This window comes from Pristiophorus japonicus, chromosome 11 (genome assembly GCF_044704955.1).
Source record: "Pristiophorus japonicus isolate sPriJap1 chromosome 11, sPriJap1.hap1, whole genome shotgun sequence".
In the NCBI taxonomy this organism is placed as follows: Eukaryota; Metazoa; Chordata; class Chondrichthyes; family Pristiophoridae; genus Pristiophorus; species Pristiophorus japonicus.
In genome coordinates, this window is record NC_091987.1 from 214,560,374 (window position 1) to 214,584,311 (window position 23,938).

The window sequence follows — 23,938 nt, forward strand, 5'->3', positions numbered from 1 at the left end:
CGAAGAAGAGCAGGGGAGTTCTCCCCGGTGTCCTGGGGTCATTATTTATCCTTCAACCAACATCACTAAAACAGATTATCCGGTCATTGTCACATTGCTGTTTGTGGGATCTTGCTGTGCGCAAATTGGCGACTACGCTTCAAAAAGTAATTGATTGGCTGTGAAGTGTTTCGGGGCATCCTGAGGGCATAGAATGTGCTGTATAAATGCAAGTTCTTTCTCTGTATCGAGGCGTCAGAGATGGGAGTTAATTCTGCCTCTCATTTTGAGACGCGATGAGTCACCAACCATTGCAGCTGCCTGGCCATCGCCCAGCTGACAATACCTTGGTGCAAAACTGCCTTCCAAGATCTGCACTCAGCTTTAACAGCTTGTTTCTCTCCACACCCCCGTCACAACTAAACATATCCCAGAGGTGGAAGGAACGCTGCTCACACAACAGCAGGAGCTGGTTATGTGTGCGAGACTTTCCTTGATGCAATGGAATAATTGCGAAATATGATCATTGTCAAGTGAGTATTGCCACATCTAAAGTTATTACCCAGTACAACAACAACTTGCATTTGTATAGAACCTTTTAACGCAGTAAAACATCCCAAGCCACTTCACAAGTCAGTTATCAGACAAAAATTTGACACCGAGCCACTGAAGGAGATCGAGATATTAGGACAGGTGACCAAACGCTTGGTTTTAAGGAGCGTCTCTGGTCATTATCCCATTGCTATTTGTGGGAGCTTGCTGTGCACAATTTGGCTGCTGCAATTCCGACATTACAACAATGACTGCACGGTCTCGTCAAGAACCACAATAGCCAATCAGAGGCCATGCCTGTGAATCTGTGAAAGACGTTTAAGCTTTATATAAAAGTTTAACCCCTCTCTTGCTCTGCATGCAATCTGAAAAGACAGACTTGCATTTCTATAGCACCTTTCACGTTCAACGGATATCCCAAAACACTTTACAGCCAATTAAGTACTTTTTCAAGTGTAGTTACTGTTGTAATGTTGTAATGTGGCAGCCTATTTGCGCACAGCAAGCTCCCACAAACAGCAATGAGATAAATGATCAGATAATCTTAATGATGTTGATTGAGGGATAAATACTGGTCCCAGGACACCGGGGATAACTCCCCTGCTCTTCTTCGAAATAGTGCCATGGGTTCTTTTACATCCACCTGAGAGGGCAGACGGGGCCTCCGACAGTGCAGCGCTCCCTCAGCACTGCCCCTCCAACAGTGCGGCGCTCCCTCAGTACTGCCCCTCCGACAGTGCAGCGCTCCCTCAGCACTGCCCCTCCGATAGTGCGGCACTCCCTCAGTACTGCCCCTCCGACAGTGCAGCGCTCCCTCAGTGCTGCCCCTCCGACGATGCGGCACTCCCTCAGCATAGCCCCTCCGTCAGTGCGGCGCTCCCTCAGTGCTGCCCCTCCGACAGTGCAGCGCTCCCTCAGTGCTGCCCCTCCGACAATGCGGCACTCCCTCAGCACTGCCCCTCCGACAGTGCAGCGCTCCCTCAGTGCTGCCCCTCCGACAATGCGGCACTCCCTCAGCACTGCCCCTCCATTAGTGCGGCGCTCCCTCAGCACTGCCCCTCCGACTGTGCGGCGCTCCCTCAGTACTGCCCCTCCGACTGTACGGCGCTCCCTCAGTACTGCCCCTCCGACTGTACGGCGCTCCCTCAGTACTGCCCCTCCGACTGTACGGCGCTCCCTCAGTACTGCCCCTCCGACTGTACGGCGCTCCCTCAGTACTGCCCCTCCGACTGTATGGCGCTCCCTCAGTACTGCCCCTCCGACAATGCGGCACTCCTTCAGCACTGCCCCTCCATCAGTGCGGCGTTCCCTCAGCACTGCCCCTCCAACTGTGCGGCGCTCCCTCAGTACTGCCCCTCCGACTGTGCGGCGCTCCCTCAGTACTGCCCCTCCGCCAGTGCGGCACTCCCTCAGCATGACACTGGGAATGTCGGCCTTTATTTATTGTGGGACCTGAACCCACATCCTTCTGACTCAGAGGTGAGAGAGCGCTACCCAATGAGACACAGGTGGCTCTGTGTCTGGAGGCAAGTGTTGTAACTGGAGTGTGGAGCCTGTTGTTTAGAATGCTGCAAACTACATCCTGTACCTTTGCAGAGATAATTGATGTGGGGGGATGGTGATCTGCAGCTTTTGGAAGACAGTTTGAGATGGGCCTTAGATATTCTCAGCCCTGATGAAAAGAATTACGTACCTCCGCTTGGCCCACCCCCTCACCCCCACCTACTCGGGAATACAGATGCCCGTGCAATCTCCTTGCACCCAATTACCCCAGGCCCTATCTGTGATTCGCATTCCCCTCACACAAAGGACCGTCAGATAACGGGGCAGATGATAACAAGCCTCCCACAGCAGCACTGATGCTGATCAGCCGGAAAGGCTGCTGCAGACAATCGCAGCCAGTCACCGTTAAGTCTGCACTGATAAATTGCTGGGCCCTGGAGAAGGCCTGAAGGGTGGACCCTGAGTCCAGTCAAGCAAGTACACAGCGTGATTTGCTCCACAAACCATCCCCAGAAAGCTGCACAAACAGAGAGTAGCGTTTATTCAGGCTTTGCATTCTGAGTTCCATGTTTTTACATAAGAACATAAGAAATAGGAGCAGGAGTAGGCCATACAGCCCCTCGCGCCTGCTCCACCATTTAATAAGATCATGGCTGATCCGATCATGGACTCAGCTCCACTTCCCTGCCCGCTCCCCATAACCCCTTATTCTCTGATCGGTTAAGAAACTGTCTATCTCTGTCTTAAATTTATTTAATGTCCTTTGATAGCTCTTTAATTCCTCCCACTCCCTCCCCTCCAATATCTCCCCCTTCTCTGATAGTCCCACAGCTTCCAGTAACCCTGCAGCACCTCACCCCAGAAAAGGCCAGTCCTTATGCGTAAGCCTAGAGGTTATCCGGCTGTGGGGGCATCACTTTACTGGGTGAATTCGATGGAATTTACAGCACAGAAACAGGCCATTCGGCCCAACTAGTCCGTGCCGGGGTTTATGCTCCACACAAGCCTTCTCCCTCCCACATCTCACCCTATCTCCTTCTATCCCTTTCTCCCTCATGGAGTTATCCAATTTCCCCTCAAAATCCATTGATGCTATTCACCCCAACCTTAAGAACATAAGAAATAGGAGCAGGAGTCGGCCATTCGGCCCCTTGAGCCTGCTCCGCCATTCAATAAGATCATGGCTGATCCGATCATGGACTCAGCTCCACTTCCCCGCCCGCTCCCCATAACCTTTCACTCCCTTATCGCTCAAAAATCTGTTTATCTCCATCTTAAATATATTCAATGACCCAGCCTCCACAGCTCTCGAGGTTAGAGAATTCCATAAATTTACAACCCTCTGAGAGAAGAAATTCCTCCTCATTTTGGTTTTAAATGGGTGGCCCCTGATTCTAAGACTATGTCCCTTAGTTTTAGTTTCCTCTATGAGTGGAAATATCCTCTCTGCATCCAACTTGTTGAGCCCCCTCATTATCTTATACGTTTCAATAAGATCACCTCTCATTCTTCTGAACTCCAATGTGTATAGGCCCAACCCCCTCAACCTATCCTCATAAGACAACCCCCTCATCTCCAGAATCAACCGAGTGAACCTTCTCTGAACTGCCTCTCTCAGCACCTTTCACAACCACCGGATGTCCCAAGACGCTTTACAGCCAATGAAGTACTGTTGGAGTGCAGTCACTGTTGTAATGTGGGAATCGCAGCAGCCAATTTGCACACAGCAAGCTCCCACACACAGCAATGTGACAATGACCGGATAATCTGTTTTTGTTATGTCGATCGAGGGATAAATATTGGCCCAGGACACCGGGGAGAACTCCCCTGCTCTTCTTCGGAATAGCGCCGTAGGCTGTTTGAGAGCTGGGAGCAGCAGGGCAGGTGGAACTGTGTAACACAACACAGCGAAAGGATCTGTTAGCATTTACTGTACAAAATCAAACAGCTGGTGGGATACAAAGGGGCAAATTAAGTTCTCGAGTTTGAGAAGGTCCGTGTATTAATGCCAGATGTGTCGAACATACCTTGTGGCTATTTGATTTGACTGATCTGTCACTCAGGCTCGTGTTCTAAGGGATCGGTTACAGTGTAAATACAGCTGGAGCAGGGATTACCTACTCTTTCAGGAATGAGCAGCCTGGGAAGGTACAAGGTTTCCCCTTCCCTCTGTGTAACAGTTCATAGAATTGTAGAACGATGCAACACTGGAGGAGGCCATTCGGCCCATCGTGCCTTTGCCAGCTCTCTGATAGAGCGATCCCATTAGTCGCACTCCCCCTGCTCGTTCCCTGCAGTCCTGAAAATCCTTCAGCGAGATGCCGTCGAGTGAGACAGTGCCCAGCACAGTCACATGCCAAGGGGGTGAACGGCAATCATTGAGCGAGCTGGTTCCTCCGTCAGCAGTGGGAGATGCCCGTGAGCGGAGGGCTATCAGCCTCTCTCTCTCTCTCCCACACCCAGCTCACCGTTCCCGCAAACTAAAGCAGGAGCGAGGCGTGGGAGCTGGAACCTGGCGGGGCAAATCGCTGGCTGCTGGTGCCGTGGGAACAGCAGGAAGGCCTCCGATCTAATCGCTGGGTTTTCCTGTGACTGTCATCTCTGAGCCAGTCACATCGAGAGTGCGACTCAAATTCTGCTCAGCTAATTTGGGAGCCGGAACAGACCATCTGTGCAGGATCATTGTTAGTGGAAAGCAACTTCTGGTAAATTTATAAAGAAAGAAAGAATGAACTTGCATTTATATAGCAGCTTTCATGATCTCAGAGCATCTCAAAGTGCTTTACAGCCAATGAAGTACTGTTGAAGTGTAGTCACTGTTGTAATGTAGGAAACGCAGCAGCCAATTTGCACACAGCAAGCTCCCACACACAGCAATGTGATAATAACCAGATAATCTGTTTTTGTTATGTTGATTGAGGGATAAATATTAGCTACAGGACACCGGGGAGAACTCCCCTGCTCTTCTCTGGTGTGGGATCTTTTACATCCACCTGAGAGAGCAGACTGGGCCTTAGTTTAACGTCTCATCCAAATGATGGCACCTCTAACAGTGCAGCACCCCCTCAGTACTGCCCCTCCGACAGTGCAACTCTTCCTCAGTACTGCCCCTCCGACACTGCAGCGCTCCCTCAGTACTGCCCCTCCAACAGTGCAGCGCTACCTCAGTACTGCCCTTCCGACAGTGCAACTCTTCCTCAGTACTGCCCCTCCGACAGTGCAGCGCTCCCTCAGTACTGCCCCTCCGACAGTGCAGCGCTCCCTCAGTACCACCCTTCCGACAGTGCAGTGCTCTCTCAATACTGTCCCTCCGACAGTACGGCGCTCCCTCAGTACTGCCCCTCCGACAGTGCGGCACTCCCTCAGTACTGCCCCTCCGACAGTGCAACTCTCCCTCAGTACTGCCCCTCCGACAGTGCGGCACTCCCTCAGTACTGCCCCTCCGACAGTGCGGCGCTTCCTCAGTACTGCCCCTCCAACAGTGCGGCGCTCCCTCAGTACTGCCCCTCCAACAGTGCAGTGCTCCCTCAGTACCGCCCTTCCGACAGTGCAGTGCTCTCTCAGTACTGCCCCTCCGACAGTGCAGTGCTCTCTCAGTACTGCCTCTCCGACAGTGCAGCACTCCCTCAGTACAGCATTGTGAGTGTCAGCCTAGATTTATGTGCTCAAGTCCCTGGAGTGGGACTTGAACCCACAACCCTTCTGACTCAAGAGAGTTCTACGCACTGATTCACAGCTGACACTTAAAAGGCTTAAAATACTTCAAACGGAATGAAAGCGATACACAAACCTTCTGCATTAATATCTGAAGTAGCTTTTCATTACGATTTCAGCATGAGTGACAATATTTCAGAGATAGAGATAGTGGCTCTAGTAAGGAACTCTTCCTGTTCCAGTTGAACATTCTTAACTCACTACAATTTTAAATACGAAGTGAAGATTATCTCTGATCATAAAATAATCATATTTCGCCCGTCTAGATTTTATCGACAGCCTCATCAGTGTCTTCCTGAACTCCACTTTACACAAACTCCAGCTGACCCAGGGCCTTAGTCCTCATCCCCCAACCCACCCACAATCTTATCTCCCCAATCCTCAGCGCATCGGAAGACCAGAAATCCTGGCCCTTAGCTTTCCCCGCCTTGTGGCAGCCTGAACCTTGCTCTCTTCCACCTCCGGTCCACTGTGCAGAGTCTTCGAGTACATTCTCCATCACTGAAAGCGCCCACGTTTCAAAACAGGCAGAGTCACACGTCAACCATAAAGTGCTCCATTTCGTTAACATCTGCGTAATGTGATGGTGTATGGGTGAAATACAGATGAAAAAATATATATATATATCAGTTTACTACAACACGGTCAGGGAACCACACAGAGGACAAACACTGGGCTGGATTACCGTTGGTCTTACGCCTCTATTGACACCCCGGAGGGTCGGTAACGGGTATTCAAATGATTTCTGGGCAGGGGGCCAGCTTTCAGCGCCTCGCTGGGACATTTGGTGGTGGTTTTTGGGGGGGGGGTGGGGGCGGGGTGCTGAGCAGTCCCGCCCAGAAGCACCACGCCCCCCCCCCAGTGTGACACACCCCCTGGTTGCGACAGCGTTGTGAAATTTGCTTGGAGCGGGACCCGTAGCGCCCCCTAGTGGGACCAGCGGAGAAAGCGGCCGTTCCGAGCTGTTCCCGTTGGCGGTTCAGGAAGGAATGGCGACCTGCACGATTTGACTTTTTGTTTTATTTTTGCGGTTTATCTTTCTGTGGGGCGAGCAAGGTATTGGGAATCTTTTTTGTGGGTTTTTTTTTTTTTGGCGATTTATTTTTCCAAGGATTCCTCTCTCAGGTTGCTCCGAGGCCGGCTGTTTAACTCGGGAGTTCCAGTTGCTCAGCCGGCCGAGCACCCTAAAGGTGTGGAACGCCTCCCGTAGCGCTCTGCCCCACACTCGGGGCCCAGCTGCTGAATTTTGTGGCTGCTGACGCAAACCATCTCCCAGCACAAAATGGACCGCCCCACCGCCATTATCGCCCGCAACATCCTCCATCCGAAACTCCATCACCGGATCTGTAACATGCTGGAAAATTAAATCGTTTCAAATATAACTAAGAAATATCTGTTGAAGCTCTGGTTTGTAATACCACACCATGCCCGTTGATGATGTAACCCTGGTGAAGAATCCGTCCGTTGCCATTCAGATTATGAATTGTCGCTGTTTAATATTCCTCACAGTTAATGATCTCTTTTTATGTGTTCACTCACGGGATGTGGGCATCGCTGGCAAGGCCGGCATTTATTGCCCATCCCTAATTGCCCTCGAGAAGGCTGCTTTGAACCGCTGCAGCCCGTGTGGTGAAGGTGCTCCCACAGTGCTGTTCGGGAGGGAGTTCCAGGATTGTGACCCAGTGACGATGAAGGAACGGCCGATATATTTCCAAGTTGGGATGGTGTGTGACTGGGAGGGGAACGTGGAGGTGGTGGTGTTCCCATGTGGGGATCGTATCGAGTTCTCAAATTCACAAATTCCCTTCCCGCCCCCGCAATGCAATCAGTGCAGTTCAACACTGTGCAAAGCATTGTGGTCAGCAGCATCTGGCCTTAACTTGTGCTGCTTTTTTTGTCTCAGTCTCAGGTACGATGCCCTAAGTGGAGGAAGAGCATCCGGGAGGGCGCTGTGCACCTCGAGTCTCATCGCCGAGAGCATGCAGAAATCGAGCGCAGGCAGCGGAAGGAGCGTGCGGCAAACCAGTCCCACCCTCCTTTTCCTTCAACCACTGTCTGTGACAGGGACTGTGGTTCTCGTATTGGATTGTTCAGTCACCTAAGAACTCATTTTAAGAGTGGAAGCAAGTCTTCCTCGATTCTGAGGGACTGCCTATGATGATGATGGATAAGAACCTGAAGGAAAAAGATTTGCAGGGCTACGGGAAAAGGGCGGGGGAGTGGGACTAGCAGAGAGTAGGCACGGGCTCGATGGGCCGAATGGCCTTCCGTGCTGTAACCATTCTGAGATTCTATAACTTGAAGTACGTACATTCAAGAAACCGATCGTAAGCAATTTGTTTTGTAAATGTGGAAGCTGTACTTGGGAGGAATGTTAGAGTAAGCATTCCTCTTGGGCTCATTAACGATCTTGTAAGTCAATCACCTCTGTTGTACTGCGTGAGAATAAACTCGATTCATTCACACAGGGAACTAATTACTGCATAAATTACCTAGAACAACAAGTCTTTTATACAGTAAATACATCGCAGTTATGGGCAAGGCTGATATCGCCAGAAGATTACGAACAGAATATCAGGTGACCCTGTTTCATCAAATATTTTTGGAGGTGAGTTTTGTTGTGTGGCATTGGGTATAGAGACTCTTCAACAAACGAGACAGAGTCAGCGTTAGACATAGACAACAACAACTTGCATCTATATAGCACCTTTAACGTAGAAACTGCCCCAGTGTGTTTCCTACAGAGTAATGGGTCCAGGCACTGGGCTGTAGGCGGAGAGATTTGGAGGGGAAACCAAATGTTTGGTCAAAAAAGAAAAGAATTGAGAATGTTTTTAAAGACTCGCTTCTTTCACAAGCACCGGACGTCCCAAAGAGCTTGGCAGCCGATGAAGTACTTTATGAAGTGTAGTCACTGTTGTAATGTGGGAAACGCGCACAAACTGGAGTGAGACTTGAACTCACAACCTTCTGACTCAAAGGCGACTGCAGAGCTTCAAGAAGGTGCCTCACCACCACCTTCTCAAGGGGCAATTAGGGATGGGCAATAAATGCCGGGCGAATCAGCGATGCCCAAATCCCATCAATGAATTAAAAGAAACGAAAGATCTTCACTCATTAGTATCATGTGATGTTCTTTGGGATGTCCTGAGGTTGCGAAAAGTGCTATATAAATGCAAGTTTGTTTCTGTCTTCATAGTTAATTTATTAAAATGTGACTTTTTGGGCAAATTTTCCCCTTACCTTGGCTCAGGCGTTTAGGTTGGTACATCTGAACTCCATCAATCGCACAGAGGTTCCCACACGGGTACAGCGTTATAATTCCACTTTTGTTTTCAATGTAGCAATGCTGGGCAGCAATGCCAGGACCCTGGATGCTGATGTCTTGCGAAGAGCATTCGGAACTGCCAAAGGTGGTCCTTCCTGTGAGCAAGGGAAGAGTCAGGGGAACGGTTCATGCACAATGATCATCCACAAGGGCAATACCAAGCGGGACAAAGCTGGGAGAGTCTCGGGGAGTTTCTGTCTCTGGCCCGTCCCTCCCGCTCTGCTGAAAGCACGACATAGAAACATAGAAAATAGGTGCAGGAGCAGGCCATTCGGCCCTTCGAGCCTGCACCACCATTCAATGTGATCATGGCTGATCATGCAACCTCAGTACCCCATTCCTGCTTTCTCTCCATACCCCTTGATCCCATTAGCCTTAAGGGCCACATCTAACTCCCTTTTGAATATATCCAACGAACTGGCCTCAACAACTTTCTGTTGTAGAGAATTCCACAGGTTCACAACTTTCTGAGTGAAGAAGTTTCTCCTCATCTCGGTCCTAAATGGCTTACCCCTTTTCCTAACACTGCGACCCCTGGTTCTGGACTTCCCCAACATCGGGAACATTCTTCCTGCATCTAACCTGTCCAATCCCGTCAGAATTTTATATGTTTCTATGAGGTCCCCTTTCATTCGTCTAAATTCCATTGAATACAAGCCTAGTCGATCCAGTCTTTCTTCATATGTCAGTCCTGTCATCCCGGGAATCAGACTGGTGAACCTTCGCTACACTCCATCAGTAGCAAGAACGTCCTTCCTCAGATTAGGAGACCAAAACTGTACACAATATTCAAGGTGTGGCCTCACCAAGGCCCTGTACAACTGCAGTAAGACCTCCCTGCTCCTATACTCAAATCCCCTAGCTATGAAGACCAACATATCATTTGCCTTCTTCACCGCCTGCTGTACCTGTATGCCAAACATCAATGACTGATGTACCATGACACCCAGGTCTCGTTGCACCTCCCCCTTTACCAATCTGTCACCATTCAGATAATAATCAGCCCTCCTGTTTTTACCATCAAAGTGGATAATCTTACATTTATCCACATTATACTGCATCTGCCATGCATTTGCCCACTCACCTAACCTGTCCAAGTCATCCTGCAGCCTCTTAGCATCCTCCTCGCAGCTCACACCGCCACCCAGCTCAGTGTCATCTGCAAACTTGGAGCTATTACATTCAATTCCTTCGTCCAAATCATTAATGTATATTGTAAATAGCTGGGGTCCCAGCACTGAACCTTGCGGTACCCCACTAGTCACTGCCTGTTATTCTGAAAAGGACCCATTTAATCCTGCTCTTTGCTTCCTGTCTGCCAACCAGTTCTCTATCCACCATTGCTCAGGTACCGCTCCACAAGCACCAGCTGGCCGGGGGTACCTTGACCTTGTCCAACTGGTCAGCGAACTCGAAGAGACCCCTCACACTGGAGCCTGGACCTTCCTTACAGCACTGACCACACTCCAAAAGCACTTCATTGGCTGTCGTGCTTTGAGAAGTCCGGTGGTCGTGAAAGGCGCTATAGAAATGCAAGTCTTTTTTTCTTTCATCACTGGGTGCTGATTAAAAGCAGGAACCCTGCCAATCTTTGCACTACTCAGTCCTGGGTACTGATGATACTATATTTTTTAAAATTAAACTCTGGAACTCCCTGCCTAAACCTCTCCACCTCCCGACCTCTCTCTCCTCCTTTAAGATGCTCCTTAAAACCTACCTCTTTGAGCAAGCTTTTGGTCACCTGCGCTAATATGTGGCTCGGAGTCAATGTTTTGTGTCTTATAACACTCCTGTGAAGCGCCTTGGGATATCTTACTACGTTAAAGGCACTATATAAATACAAGTTGGTGTTGTTGTTATTCATTGGATGTGGGCGTCGCTGGCAAGGCCGGCATTTACTGCCCATCCCTAATTGCCCTCGAGAAGGTGGTGGTGAGCCGCCTTCTTGAACCACTGCAGTCCGTGTAGTGAAGGTGCTCCCACAGTGCTGACTTTGTCACAGCAGTTTGGTACAATGGAGCGTCTCGCTGGGCCATTTCAGCGGGCAGTTAAGAGTCAACCACATTGCTGTGGGGTCTGGAGTCACATATAGGCCCAGACCGGGTAAGGGCGGCAGATTTCCTTCCCGAAAGGACGTTAGTGAACCAGCTGGGTTTTTAAAACAATCCAAGAGTTTGAGGGTTACCATTACCGATGTTTTATTTCATTAACTGAATTTAAATTCCCCAGCTGCCGTAGTGAGATTTGAACTCATGTCTCTGGATGGTGAGTCCAAGCCTCTGGGTTACTGGCCCAGTGATGTAACCACTATGCTACCATAGCCCATACTATCCTCAGTGCTGTCTCAGAAAGGATTAGCCAGCAGTACAGGCCACACATTGAACCAGTGACCACCTCGCCCCCACAGACATGGTCACACATTCCGAATTCATTTCAAAACGTCAGTATATTGGGCTGGGGAGGAGCAACTTGACCATGACTCTGTGGAACCCACAGGCTTCAAACATTGCAGCATATTTGCTGCAATCAGCCTGAGCTACGGTAAAACTGCGTACTCATCTTCCCAATCACACTCGACAGACTCGGCTTTAAAAATAGTCTGTCGTTTAAAATAAAACCAGCTGGAAAGGGATATAATTAGTTACAAGTCATACTTTGGCCTTAAGAAATTAACGTTTAGTTTCTGGTCAACATATAGAACCTAAAGCAATGAAGATGGGAAGGCTGTGTACATATAAAAAATAAACCACTGGGATCCCTCGATTAGATTCCAGCCTGTAACTCACTCCCGGGTATCTGTTATTCTGTATATAAACTACCCGAACCCATCGATTAGATTCCAGCCTGTAACTCACTCCCGGGTATCTGTTATTCTGTATATACAGCTCCCGAACCCATCGATTAGATTCCAGCCTGTAACTCACTCCCGGGTATCTGTTATTCTATATATAACCCCACCCGAACCGCTCGATGAGATTCCAGCCTGTAACTCAATCCCGGGTATCTGTCATTCTATATATAAACCCCCCGAACCCCTTGATTAGATCCCAACCTGCAACTCACTCCCGGGTATCTGTTATTCTATATATAACCTTCCAGAACCCCTCGATTAGATTCCAGCCTGTAACTCACTCCGAGGTATCTGTTATTCTATATATAAACCACCTGAACCCCTCGATTAGATTCCAGCCTGTAACTCGCTCCCGGGTATCTGTTATTCTACATATAAACCCCCCGAACCCCTCGATTAGATTCCAGTCTGTAACTCACTCCCGGGTATCTGTTATTCAATATATAAACCCCCCGAACCCCAATATTTGATTCCAGCCTATAAAATATTCCTGGATATCTGCTATTCTATGTATAAACCCACCGAACCGTTCGATTAGATTCCAGCCTGTAACTCACTCCCGGGTATCTGTTACTCTATATATAAACCCCTTCAACCCCTCGACTAGATTCCAGCCTGTAACTCACTCCCGGGTATCTATTATTCTACATATAAACCCCCCGAACCCCTCGATTAGATTCCAGCCTGTAACTCACTCCCGGGTATCTGTTATTCTACATATAAACCCATCGAATCCCTCAATTAGGTTCCAGCCTGTAACTCACTCCGAGGTATCTGTTATTCTATATATAAACCCCCCAAACGCCTCGATTAGATTCCAGCCTGTAACTCAATCCTGAGTATCTGTTATTCTATATATAAATACCCCGAACCCCTCAATCAGATTCCAGCCTGTAACTCACTCCCGGGTATCTGTTATTCTATATATAAATCCCCCGAACCCCTCGATTAGATTCCAGCCTGTAACTCACTCCCGAGTATCTGTTATTCTATATATAAACCCCCCAAACGCCTCGATTAGATTCCAGCCTGTAACTCAATCCTGAGTATCTGTTATTCTATATATAAATACCCCGAACCCCTCAATCAGATTCCAGCCTGTAACTCACTCCCGGGTATCTGTTATTCTATATATAAATCCCCCGAACCCCTCGATTAGATTCCAGCCTGTAACTCACTCCCGAGTATCTGTTATTCTATATATAAACCCCCCGAACTCCTCGATTAGATTCCAGCCTGTAACTCACTTCTGGGTATCTGTTATTCTATATATAAATCCCCCGAACCCCTCGATTAGATTCCAGCCTGTAACTCACTCCCGGGTATCTGTTATTCTATATATAAATCCCCCGAACCCCTCGATTAGATTCCAGCCTGTAACTCACTCCCGAGTATCTGTTATTCTATATATAAACCCCCCGAACTCCTCGATTAGATTCCAGCCTGTAACTCACTTCTGGGTATCTGTTATTCTATATATAAACCCCCCCAAACTCCTCAATTAGATTTCAGCCTGTAACTCACTCGCGGGTATCTGTTATTCTATATATAAACCCCCCCAAACCCCTCGATTAGATTCCAGCCTGTAACTCACTCCCGGGTATCTGTTATTCTATATATAAACCACCCCCACCCTGAACCCCTCGATTAGATTCCAGCCTGTAACTCACTCCCGGGTATCTGTTATTCTATATATAAACCCCCCGAACCCCTCGATTACATTCCAGCCTGTAACTCGCTCTCGGGTATCTGTTATTCTACATATAAACCCCCTGAAACCCTCGATTAGATTCTAGCCTGTAACTCACTCCCGGGCATCTGTTATTCCAAATTTAAACCCCCCTGAATCTCCCGATTAGATTCCAGTCTGTAACTCACTCCCGGGTATCTGTTATTCTATATATAAACTACCCGAACCCCTCGATTAGATTCTAGCCTGTAACTCACTCCCAGGTATCTGTTATTCTATATATAAACCCCCCCAAATCCCTTGATTAGGTTCCAGCCTGTAACTCACTCCCGGGTATTCTATATAAAATGCCCCTGAACCCCTCGATTAGATTCCAGCCTGTAATTCGCTCCCAGGTATCTGTTATTCTATATTTAAACCCCCCCACCCTACCCCGAACCTCTCGATTAGATTCCAGCCTGTAACTCACTCCTGAGTATCTGTTATTCTATATATAAACCTCCCGAACCCCTCAATTAGATTCCAACCTGTAACTCGCTCCCAGGTATCTGTCATTCTATATATAAACCTCCCGAACCCCTCGATTAGATTCCAGCCTGTAACTCGCTCCCAGGTATCTGTTATTCTACATATAAACCCCCTGAACCCCTCGATTAGATTCTAGCCTGTAACTCACTCCCGGGCATCTGTTATTTTATATTTAAACCCCCCTGAATCCCCCAATTAGATTCCAGCCTGTAACTCAGTCAGACTAGGGTTTGGAACCAGTTTGCCTCAGTACCGTGCGGGCAGTTTGATTACTAATTAAAGCAACAGGGGGGGTTTCAGTGTCTGCTTTCGCTGTGTGTCTCTTTACTGCACCACAGAACTCCAAGGTATCAGAGGGAGCTGATGGTGGGGGAAATAGTTCAATGCTGACGTGAGTGCCCCAAGGCAATTTGACCATGGGCGTCATCAGTGCGTATCCAATCTTGGTCACATGTGCATGCTTCCAACAGTAGATGCTGGATAGCGATCCGGGGGCGGAGATCTTGTCCGATTGTCCACACCCAAACCCTCGAGGGTTGAAGGTAACTGATAAGATCATCTAACTCTGCCCAGTACAAGGATCCAACTTATCCACACGGGTCAGAAAGCCAAAGACTCTCTGCACTCAGCTCCGGTATTCTCCTCTCTAAACCTCTCCACCGCTCTCTCCTCCTTTAAGCCGCTCCTTAAAACCTACCAGTTTGACCAAGCTTTTGGTTGCCTGTCCTAAAATCTCCTTATGTGTCTCGGTCTCAGTTTTTCTTCGATTACGCACCTGTGACGCGCCCCAGGACCCTTTAACCACGTTAAAGATGCTATATAAATGCAGGTAATTGTTGTCCTCAACTTCTAGTCTTGTTGGCTCTCCGACACTTTGCAGTCACCCCAGAGGTCAAAGTGCGTAACCTTTCCTTGACAAGAAAAAGTCACAAATAGCCTCGGCATTATCCTCAAGGGTCCGTTACTTCCTGCCACTCAAACTAAATGAGTTGCAGAGTTTTGCCGTGAACTATTTTGGGAGCCTGTACCATTCAGCCCTGGATGAGTCCCTCTCCCACTTTGCTATGTGTGACTTGCTGGCAGCTGCGTGTGTAAAGTGCAGGCGCCTCAGTAACTGCTGGCTCCATCTCCTCCCCTTCCTCTGGCTGCTGTGCTGTGAGTCACACGCTGGCTCCTAATTGCCTACATCGAAAATCAAGAGTGAAATTAAAGCCCATCAGAACATTTCCTCTTCCGTATCTGATTGAGCCTGAAGTTGGAATGCAGTCAAAGAGCGAGAAAAATTGGGTAGGTTTGCTTCAAACCACAAATTGATGCAATGCATTTCCGCACCCCTCCCAACTCACACAGACACACACACACAGACACCACCACACAGACACACACACAGACACACACACTCAGACACCACCACACAGACACACAGACACAAACACACACACTCAAACTCAGACTCAGACACCATCACACAGACACACACACACAGACACACATTCAGACACACACAAACACACACACACTCAGATACACACACACTCAGATACACACACACTCAGACACAAACACACTCTCAGATACTGACACACACAGACACACACACAGACTCAGACACGCACAGACACACACATAAAACACACATACACACACACACTCGCACAGACACACACACACAGACAGACACACAGACTCAGACACACACATAAAACACACACTCACAAACTCACACAGACACAGGCACACACTCACACTCACACACACACACAGACACAAACAGACACACACACAAACACACCCACCCACAAACACATAGACACATACAGATACAAAGACAGACAGACAGACAGGAAAGAAAGAAAGAACAAAAGAAAGAAGCTCAAAAGCGCTTTACAGCCAATGAAGTACTTTTGGAGTGTAGTCACTGTTGTAATGTGGGAAACGCAGCAGCCAGTTTGGGCACAGCAAGCTCCCACACACAGCAATGTGATAATGACCCAGACAATCTGTTTTGTTATGTTGATTGAGGGATAAATATTGGCCAGGACACCGGGGATAACTCCCCTGCTCTTCTTCCAATAGTGCCGTGGGATATTTTACCACCACCTGAGCGAGCAGACAGGGCCTTGGTTTAACGTCTCACCCGAAAAGCCACGAAAGCTGGGAGGAAGTATGGTGAATGGTGAGGAAAATCGCTGTGCAGACAAGGAGACAAAGTTGAGCTCGGCACATTTTTTCGGCACCTGCGGCCCAAATAAAACACACAATTCGGTCAGAATGAGGGGCCTTTTGGTGATTGGCCGCTATCGCAGGCGGAAGGTGGGGCCAGGCTTGAGTCTCCAAACACACAGCACGGAAACATTCCCAAACGGTCCTCGCTCCAATCTTCACACACGAGGCAGGGAACGAGTACGGCAGCCATTCAGTGCAGCCCCGAGAACCGTCACTGCCCACTTGTTCCATCGGGCCGCTCGACTGTGAAATGACAGGGACCTCTCCACTGAGCAAACTCAGGGTCCCGGGGATCGGGCCCCGATAGCTGTCCACAGGCAACGTGCAATCTGCCTCAACATGACCCTTCCAGGGACATTTATTCTGATCCTTCATCCCCCAGGTCCAGCACAAAGCTATTCCCCCAAGAGCAAAGCGGGGTGGGGGGGGGGGGGGGCCTTCAAAACAAGGTCATTTGGGCAGTAGGAAGCCTAGCAAGATGCCTGTCAATCTTCCCAAAGCGGATTAAAAAATACCCCAAAATAAACATGGCGCAAGCTGGAATCATTTCCGTCAACATCACATCGCGTTGAGACATTTGTTTGTTCGAACCTCTCCAGTTCTGACAAAGGGTCACAGACCCGAAACACTAACTCTGTTTCTCGCTCCACAGAAACTGTCCGACCCGCTGAGATTTCCAGCATTTTCTGTTTTTATATTCCTGTTTGTTCTTCTGTTTCGAAAACTATTTTTCAGCCAATGCCAGACCACCACTCCGTCCCACAAACCACCAATGTGCAACTTCCACTTTATTCAGAGATCGAAAGGCATCAATTATATTTTTGCTTTCTTTTTTCTCTTTTCTTTTCACTTTGAAATTAAAGATTTAGCGGGACTCCGTCCCAAACTTGTCACAGTGCATCTGAAATTCTGAACAGCTCACAGGAGTCCCGACATTGGCTCCCGATCCGGCAAGGCCTCGATTTCAAAATTCTCATCGTTGTTTTCAAATCCCTCGATGGCCTCACCCCTCCCTATCTCTGTAATCTCCTCCAGCCCCACAACCCCCCGAGATCTCTACACACCTCCAATTCTGGCCTCTTGCGCGTCCCTAAATTTTAATCGCTCAACCATTGGCAGACGTGCCTTCAGCTGCCTGGGCCCCAAGCTTTGGAACTCCCTCCCTAAACCTCTCTGCTTCTCTCTCTGCTCCTTTAAGACGCTGCTTAAATCTATCTCTTTGACCGAGCTTTTAGACACTTTTCCTAATATCGCCCCTGCTTTTCTTCTAAATAGTGCTTTAGAGCAGACGGGGCCTCGGTTCAATGTTTCATCCAAAAGACGGCACCTTCGACAGTGCAGCGCTCCCTCAGTACTGCCCCTCCGACAGTGTGGCACTCCCTCAGTACTGCCCCTCCGACAGTGCGGCACTCCCTCTGCCCCTCCGACAGTGCGGCACTCCCTCAGCACTGCCCCTCCGACAGTGCAGCGCTCCCTCAGTACTGCCCCTCCGACAGAGCGGCGCTCCCTCAGTACTGCCCCTCCAACAGAGCGGCGCTCCCTCAGTACTGCCCCTCCGACAGTGCGGCGCTCCCTCAGTACTGCCCCTCCGACAGAGCGGCGCTCCCTCAGTACTGCCTCTCCGACAGTTCAGCACTCCCTCAGGACTGCTCCTCCGACAGTGCGGCGCTCCCTCAGTACTGCCCCTCTGACAGTGCGGCGCTCCCTCAGTACTGCCCCTCCGACAGAGCAGCGCTCCCTCAGTACTGCCCCTCCGACAGAGCGGCGCTCCCTCAGTACTGCCCCTCCGACAGAGCGGCGCTCCCTCAGTACTGCTCCTCCGACAGTGCGGCGCTCCCTCAGTACTGCCCCTCCGACAGTGCGGCGCTCCCTCAGTACTGCCCCTCCGACAGTGCAGCACTCCCTCAGCACTGCACTGAGAGTGTCAGCCTGGATTTTTGTGTTCAAGTCTCTGGAGTGGGACTTGAACCCACAACCTTCTGACTCAGAAACGAGAGTGTTGCCCACTGAGCCATGACGGACACATGTTGAAATTTTGAAAGCAATGCAATCTACACCCCAAGTAGGGCCAGGCCTTGGTAGCCAATCCTCAACAAGCGAGCGACCTCTCACCTTCTTCAAGTGGCAGCAACGTAATGGCGATGCTGAGTCGCCCACTCCCGAGGCTCACCAGGTGGGGCTTGTCCGTCTGTACTTTCAGACCCTTCCCCGTGTCGATCAGGTCCAGAGGAGTGTTCTGCCAAGTAAAGAAGAGTGTCAAGAAGTGTTCACCAAATGGCTTGGGATAACATAAGAACATAAGAATTAGGAGCAGGAGTCGGCCATTCGGCCCCTCGAGCCTGCTCCGCCATTCAATGAGATCATGGCTGATCTTCTACCTCAACTGGTGGTGGTAGAGGCAGAAACCCTCACCACATTTAAAAAGTACTTGGATGTGCGCTTGACACTTAACCTGCAGGGTTACTGACTTAGAGCTGGAAAATGGGATTAGGCTGGATAGCCTCTTGTTGGCCGGCGCGGACACGATGGGCCGAAATGGCCTCCTTCTGAGCTGTAAACATCTATGATTCTATGATTCTATGAACTCCTCTTTCCTGCACTATCCCCATAACTCGATTTTCTTAATCTCCAAAAATCTATCGATCACTGTCTTGAATATACTCAAAGACTGAGGCTCCACAGCCCTCTGGGGCAGAGAATTCCAAAGATTTGCCACCCTCTGAGTGAAGAGATTTCTCCTCATCTCAGTCCTAAATGGCCGACCCCTTATCCTGAGACTGTGATCCCTGGTTCTAGACTCCCCAGCCAGGGGGAAACATCCTCCAAGCATCTACCCTCTCATTCCCCCTATATGTTTTAATGAGATCACCTCCCATTCATCTAAATTCTAGAGAGTATAGGCCCAATCCACTCAATAACACAGGGCTAGTTAACAAATAATGAAGTTGATGGGTTTAACAACAAGGATAACATGTTTGGCTTTGGCTCACTTTAGTGCAACTGTTATGTATAATGAAAATTTTCACTGTAGGAGGGCAGCAAAAATTATAATTATACTCAGGAGCTAGAATATGACCTAGAATGATCAAAGTCATGAACAACGTTCTCTGTTACAGTGACAGTGATGCATTATCTCTAATCCTCTGACCACTGTCAACCACACCATCCTCCTTCAAACACTCTTCACCGAGGGTCTAGCGAGAAGGAGGAACTGAAAGAAATCCTTATTAGTCAGGAAATGGTGTGAGGGAAATTAATGGGATTGAAGACCGATAAATCCCCAGGGTCTGATAGTCTGCATTCCAGAGTACTTAAGGAAGTGGCCCTAGAAATAGTGGATGCACTGGCGATCATTTTCCAACAGTCTATCGACTCTGGATCAGTTCCTATGGACTGGAGGGTAGCTAATGTAACACCACTTTTTTAAAAAGGAGGGAGAGAAAACAGGGAATTATAGACCAGTTAGCCTGACATTGGTGATGGGGAAAATGCTGGAATCAATTATTAAAGATGAAATAGCAGCGCATTTGGAAAGCAGTGACAGGATTGGTCCAAGTCAACATGGATTTATGAAAGGGAAATCATGCTTGACAAATCTTCTGGAATTTTTTGAGGATGTAACTAGTAGAGTGGACAAGGGAGAACCAGTGGATGTGGTGTATTTGGACCTTCAAAAGGCTTTTGACAAGGTCCCACTCAAGAGATTGGTGTGTAAAATTAAAGCACATGGAATTGGGGGTAATGTATTGACGTGGATAGAGAACTGGTTGGCAGACAGGAAGCAAAGAGTAGGAATAAACGGGTCCTTTTCAGAATGGCAGGAAGTGACTAGTGGGGTGCCGCAAGGTTCAGTGCTGGGACCCCAACTATTTACATTATATATTAATGATTTAGACGAAGAAATTGAATGTAATATCTCCAAGTTTGCAGATGACACTAAGCTGGGTGGTGGTGTGAGCTGTGAGGAGGATGCTAAGAGGCTGCAGGATGACTTGGACAGGTTAGGTGAGTGGGCAAATGCATGGCAGATGCAGTATAGTGTAGATAAATGTGAGGTTATCCACTTTGGTGGCAAAAACAGGAAGGCAGAATATTATCTGAATGGTGACAGATTAGGAAAAGGGGAGGTGCAACGAGACCTGGGTGTCATGGTACATCAGTCATTGAAAGTTGGCATGCAGGTTCAGCAGGCTGTGAAGAAGACAAATGGCATGCTGGTCTTCATAGCGAGAGGATTTGAGCAGGGAGGTCTTATTGCAGTTGCACAGGGCCTTGGTGAGGCCACACCTTGAATATTGTGTACAGTTTTTGTTTCCTAATCTGAGGAAGGACATTCTTGCTATTGAGGGAGTGCAGCGAAGGTTATAATATATTTAGAAAAGATCGAGAGGGAAAAAGGGAAGGTGGAGTAGCTGAACTTATTAGGGATAACAATGGTAGTAGAAAAAGGTGACGCAGCTATCAGCAAGACAAAAATAGAATTCATATGGGTAGAGATAAAAGATAAAGGATCAATCACACTAATGGGTGTAGTTTACAGACCACCTAATAGTAGAAGGGAGGAAGAAAAATACAGACAAATTAGGGAAACAAGTAAAAAAAACATTGAATAATAATCATGGGGGATTTCAAACGACCTCAATGTTAATTGAATAGAAGAGGCAGGTAAAGGGGATAGGGGAATGGAGTTCCTACAATGTGTACAGGACTCTTTTTTTTTAACCCTAAATGTAAAAAGCCCAATAAGGGAGGATTCGCTATTGGATCTCCTAATGGGTAATGAACCGGAGCAGATAAGAGAAGTAAAAGTAGGGGAATATCGAGGCAATAGTGGTCATAATACAATATGCTTTAAGATTAGGAAAAGGGGAGGTGCAACGAGACCTGGGTGTCATGGTTCATCAGTCATTGAAAGTTGGCATGCAGGTACAGCAGGCAGTGAAGAAGGCAAATGGCATGTTGGCCTTCATAGCTAGGGGATTTGAGTATAGGAGCAGGGAGGTCTTATTGCAATTGTACAGGGCCTTGGTGGAATATTGTTCCGTTTTGGTCTCCTAATCTGAGGAAGGACGTTCTTGCTATTGAGGGAGTGCAGCGAAGGTTCACCAGATTGATTCCAGGGATGGCCGGACTGACACATGAGAGACTGGATCAACGGGGCCTTTATACACTGGAGTTTGGAAGGATGAGAAGGGATCTCATAGAAACGTACAAGATTCTGACCGGACGGGACAGGTTAGATGCGGGAAGAATGTTCCCGATGTTGGGGAAGTTCAGAACCAGGGGACACAGTCTTAGGATAAGGGGTAGGCCATTTTAGGACTGAGATGAGGAGAAACTTCTTCACTCACAGAGTTATTAACCTGTGGAATTCCCTGCCGCAGAGAGTCGTTGATGCCAGTTCATTGGATATATTCAAGAGGGAGTTAGATATGGTCCTTATGGCTAAAGGGATCAAGGGGTATGGAGAGAAAGCGGGAAAGGGGTACTGAGGTGAATGATTAGCCATGATCATATTGAATGGTGGTGCAGGCTCGAAGGGCCGAATGGCCTACTCCTGCACCTATTTTCTATGTTTCTATGTTCACCAGACTGATTCCCGTGATGGCAGAACTGACAAATGAAGAAAGACTGGATCGACTAGGCTTATATTCAATGGAATTTAGAAGAATGAGAGGGGACCTCATAGAAGCATATAAAATTCTGATGGATTGGACAGGTTAGATGTAGGAAGAATGTTCCCGATGTTGGGGAAGTCCAGAACCAGGGGTCACAGTCTAAGGGTAAGGGGTAAGCCATTTAAGACCAAGATGAGGAGAAACTTCTTCATTTAGAGAATTGTGAACCTGTGGAATTCTCTACCACAGAAAGTTGTTGAGGCCAGTTCGTTAGATATATTCAAAAGGGAGTTAGATGTGGCCCTTATGGCTAAAGGGATCAAGGGGTATGGAGAGAAAGCAGGAATGGGATACTGAAGTTGTATGATCAGCCATGATCATACCGAATGGTGGTGCAGGCTCGAAGGGCCGAATGGCCTACTACTGCACCTATGTTTCTTTGTTTCATTGGTGATGAGCTCACTGGGACTGCCCTCACTTGGTTACACTCTGACTTATCTGTAACTCTTCCTGCTCCTGCAGTCTCGGGAGTCCCTCAAGACTACACTTTCCTCACCCGCAACTGTCTCACGCTGCATCAGACTATTCGCAAACTCAGCGTTCTACTCAACCGCAAGCAGAACTTCATAGCCCATAGTCTCTCCGTTGCAAAGACCGCCCAACTCCACCTCTAAAATACCCTCTGCGTCACCCCTCTTCTGCTGAAACCCTCAATCCATGCCTGTGTCAACCCCAGACAAGGCAATCGCGATACCACTCCACCCTCTGTAAACAGCAGTTCATTTCGAACTCGACAGTCTTAGCTTTACATGATCAGCTGTGGCTCTACTCGGAACTCCTACACGGCAAGCGAGCCCCAGGTGGGCAGAGGAAACATTTCAAGGACACCCTCAAAGCCTCCCTGAAAAAAATGCAACATCCCCACCGACACCTGGGAGTCCCTGGCCAAAGACCACCCTAAGTGGAGGAAGAGCACCCAGGAGGGCGCTGAGCACCTCGAGTCTCGTCGCCGAGAGCATGCAGAAATCAAGCGCAGGCAGCGGGAGGAGCGTGCGGCAAACCAGACTCCCCACCCAACCCTTTCCTCCAACCTCTCTCTGCCCCACCTGTGACAGGGTCTGTAATTGCCGTATTGGACTGATCAATCACCTAGGAATTCACTTTTACAGAGTGGAAGCAAGTCTTCCTCGATTCCGAGGGACTGCAGATGATGATGTGGGTGGCTCTCTCACCTCTGAATCAGAAGGTTGTGGGTTCAAGTCCCACTCCAGGGACTTGAGCTCAAAAATCTAGGCTGGCACTCCAGTGCAGTGCCGAGGGATTTGAAATGGGGCCTCTGTTTAACGTGACATCCGTAATCTGGCCTGACACTCCAAACAGTGCAACGCTCCCTCTGCTCTGGAGTGTCAGGCCAGATTATGTACCCTAGGACCCACAATCTCCTGACTGAGAGGCGAGCGATCCTTCCACTGAGCCACGGCTAACACCTGCAGCAAGAAAGCTTCAGTTCCTATTACAACATTTGCTGCTGGTGACTGAGCATCGGGATAATATCTGCTGGCCTGTGTTGCCATGGCAGTTTCAAATCCCTCGAATTCTGACTGCTCACCCCCTGGGACGCGAGCCTGGGGGATTGCCGTTACACTCTGCTCCAATTAATTAACTGGTGCGGTGGTTTCATCTGCTGCTGTCAGGGAAGCTGTATTGTCTCTCAGGCCAACCTGTGATCCACCTTTCCACTCATGGCAGGCTGCTCCACTTTATTCCCTGACCCGTTGGTTATGTTTCAATCACGGGAACTGCATTGTGTGGGCTCTGTTAATCCCCAGACTGTCGTGTCTGGGAATCAGTCCCCCTCACAGCAGGACGGACACGGGAACATCTCACTCTCTGGTTCAGCCCTTTGATTTTCTAACCTCTCCCCTGAAAACAACGACTATTTCTGGCAT

The 23,938-nt window shown here is 48.7% G+C and overlaps 1 protein-coding gene across 13 annotated transcripts in view; it reads right to left on the bottom strand.

Annotated features, from left to right (window-relative positions):
* The window catches only part of phldb1b (pleckstrin homology-like domain, family B, member 1b), a 475,105-nt gene that overhangs the window by 378,287 nt on the left and 72,880 nt on the right, over positions 1 to 23,938 (bottom strand). For all 13 annotated transcript variants that reach the window (XM_070894525.1, XM_070894517.1, XM_070894521.1 and 10 more), the window contains exons 3-4: positions 18,484 to 18,607; positions 8,992 to 9,171 (exon numbers count right to left, since the gene is read on the bottom strand). In XM_070894525.1, coding sequence (XP_070750626.1) covers positions 8,992 to 9,171; positions 18,484 to 18,607 — 304 coding nt within the window. The remainder of the gene's footprint in view (positions 1 to 8,991; positions 9,172 to 18,483; positions 18,608 to 23,938) is intronic.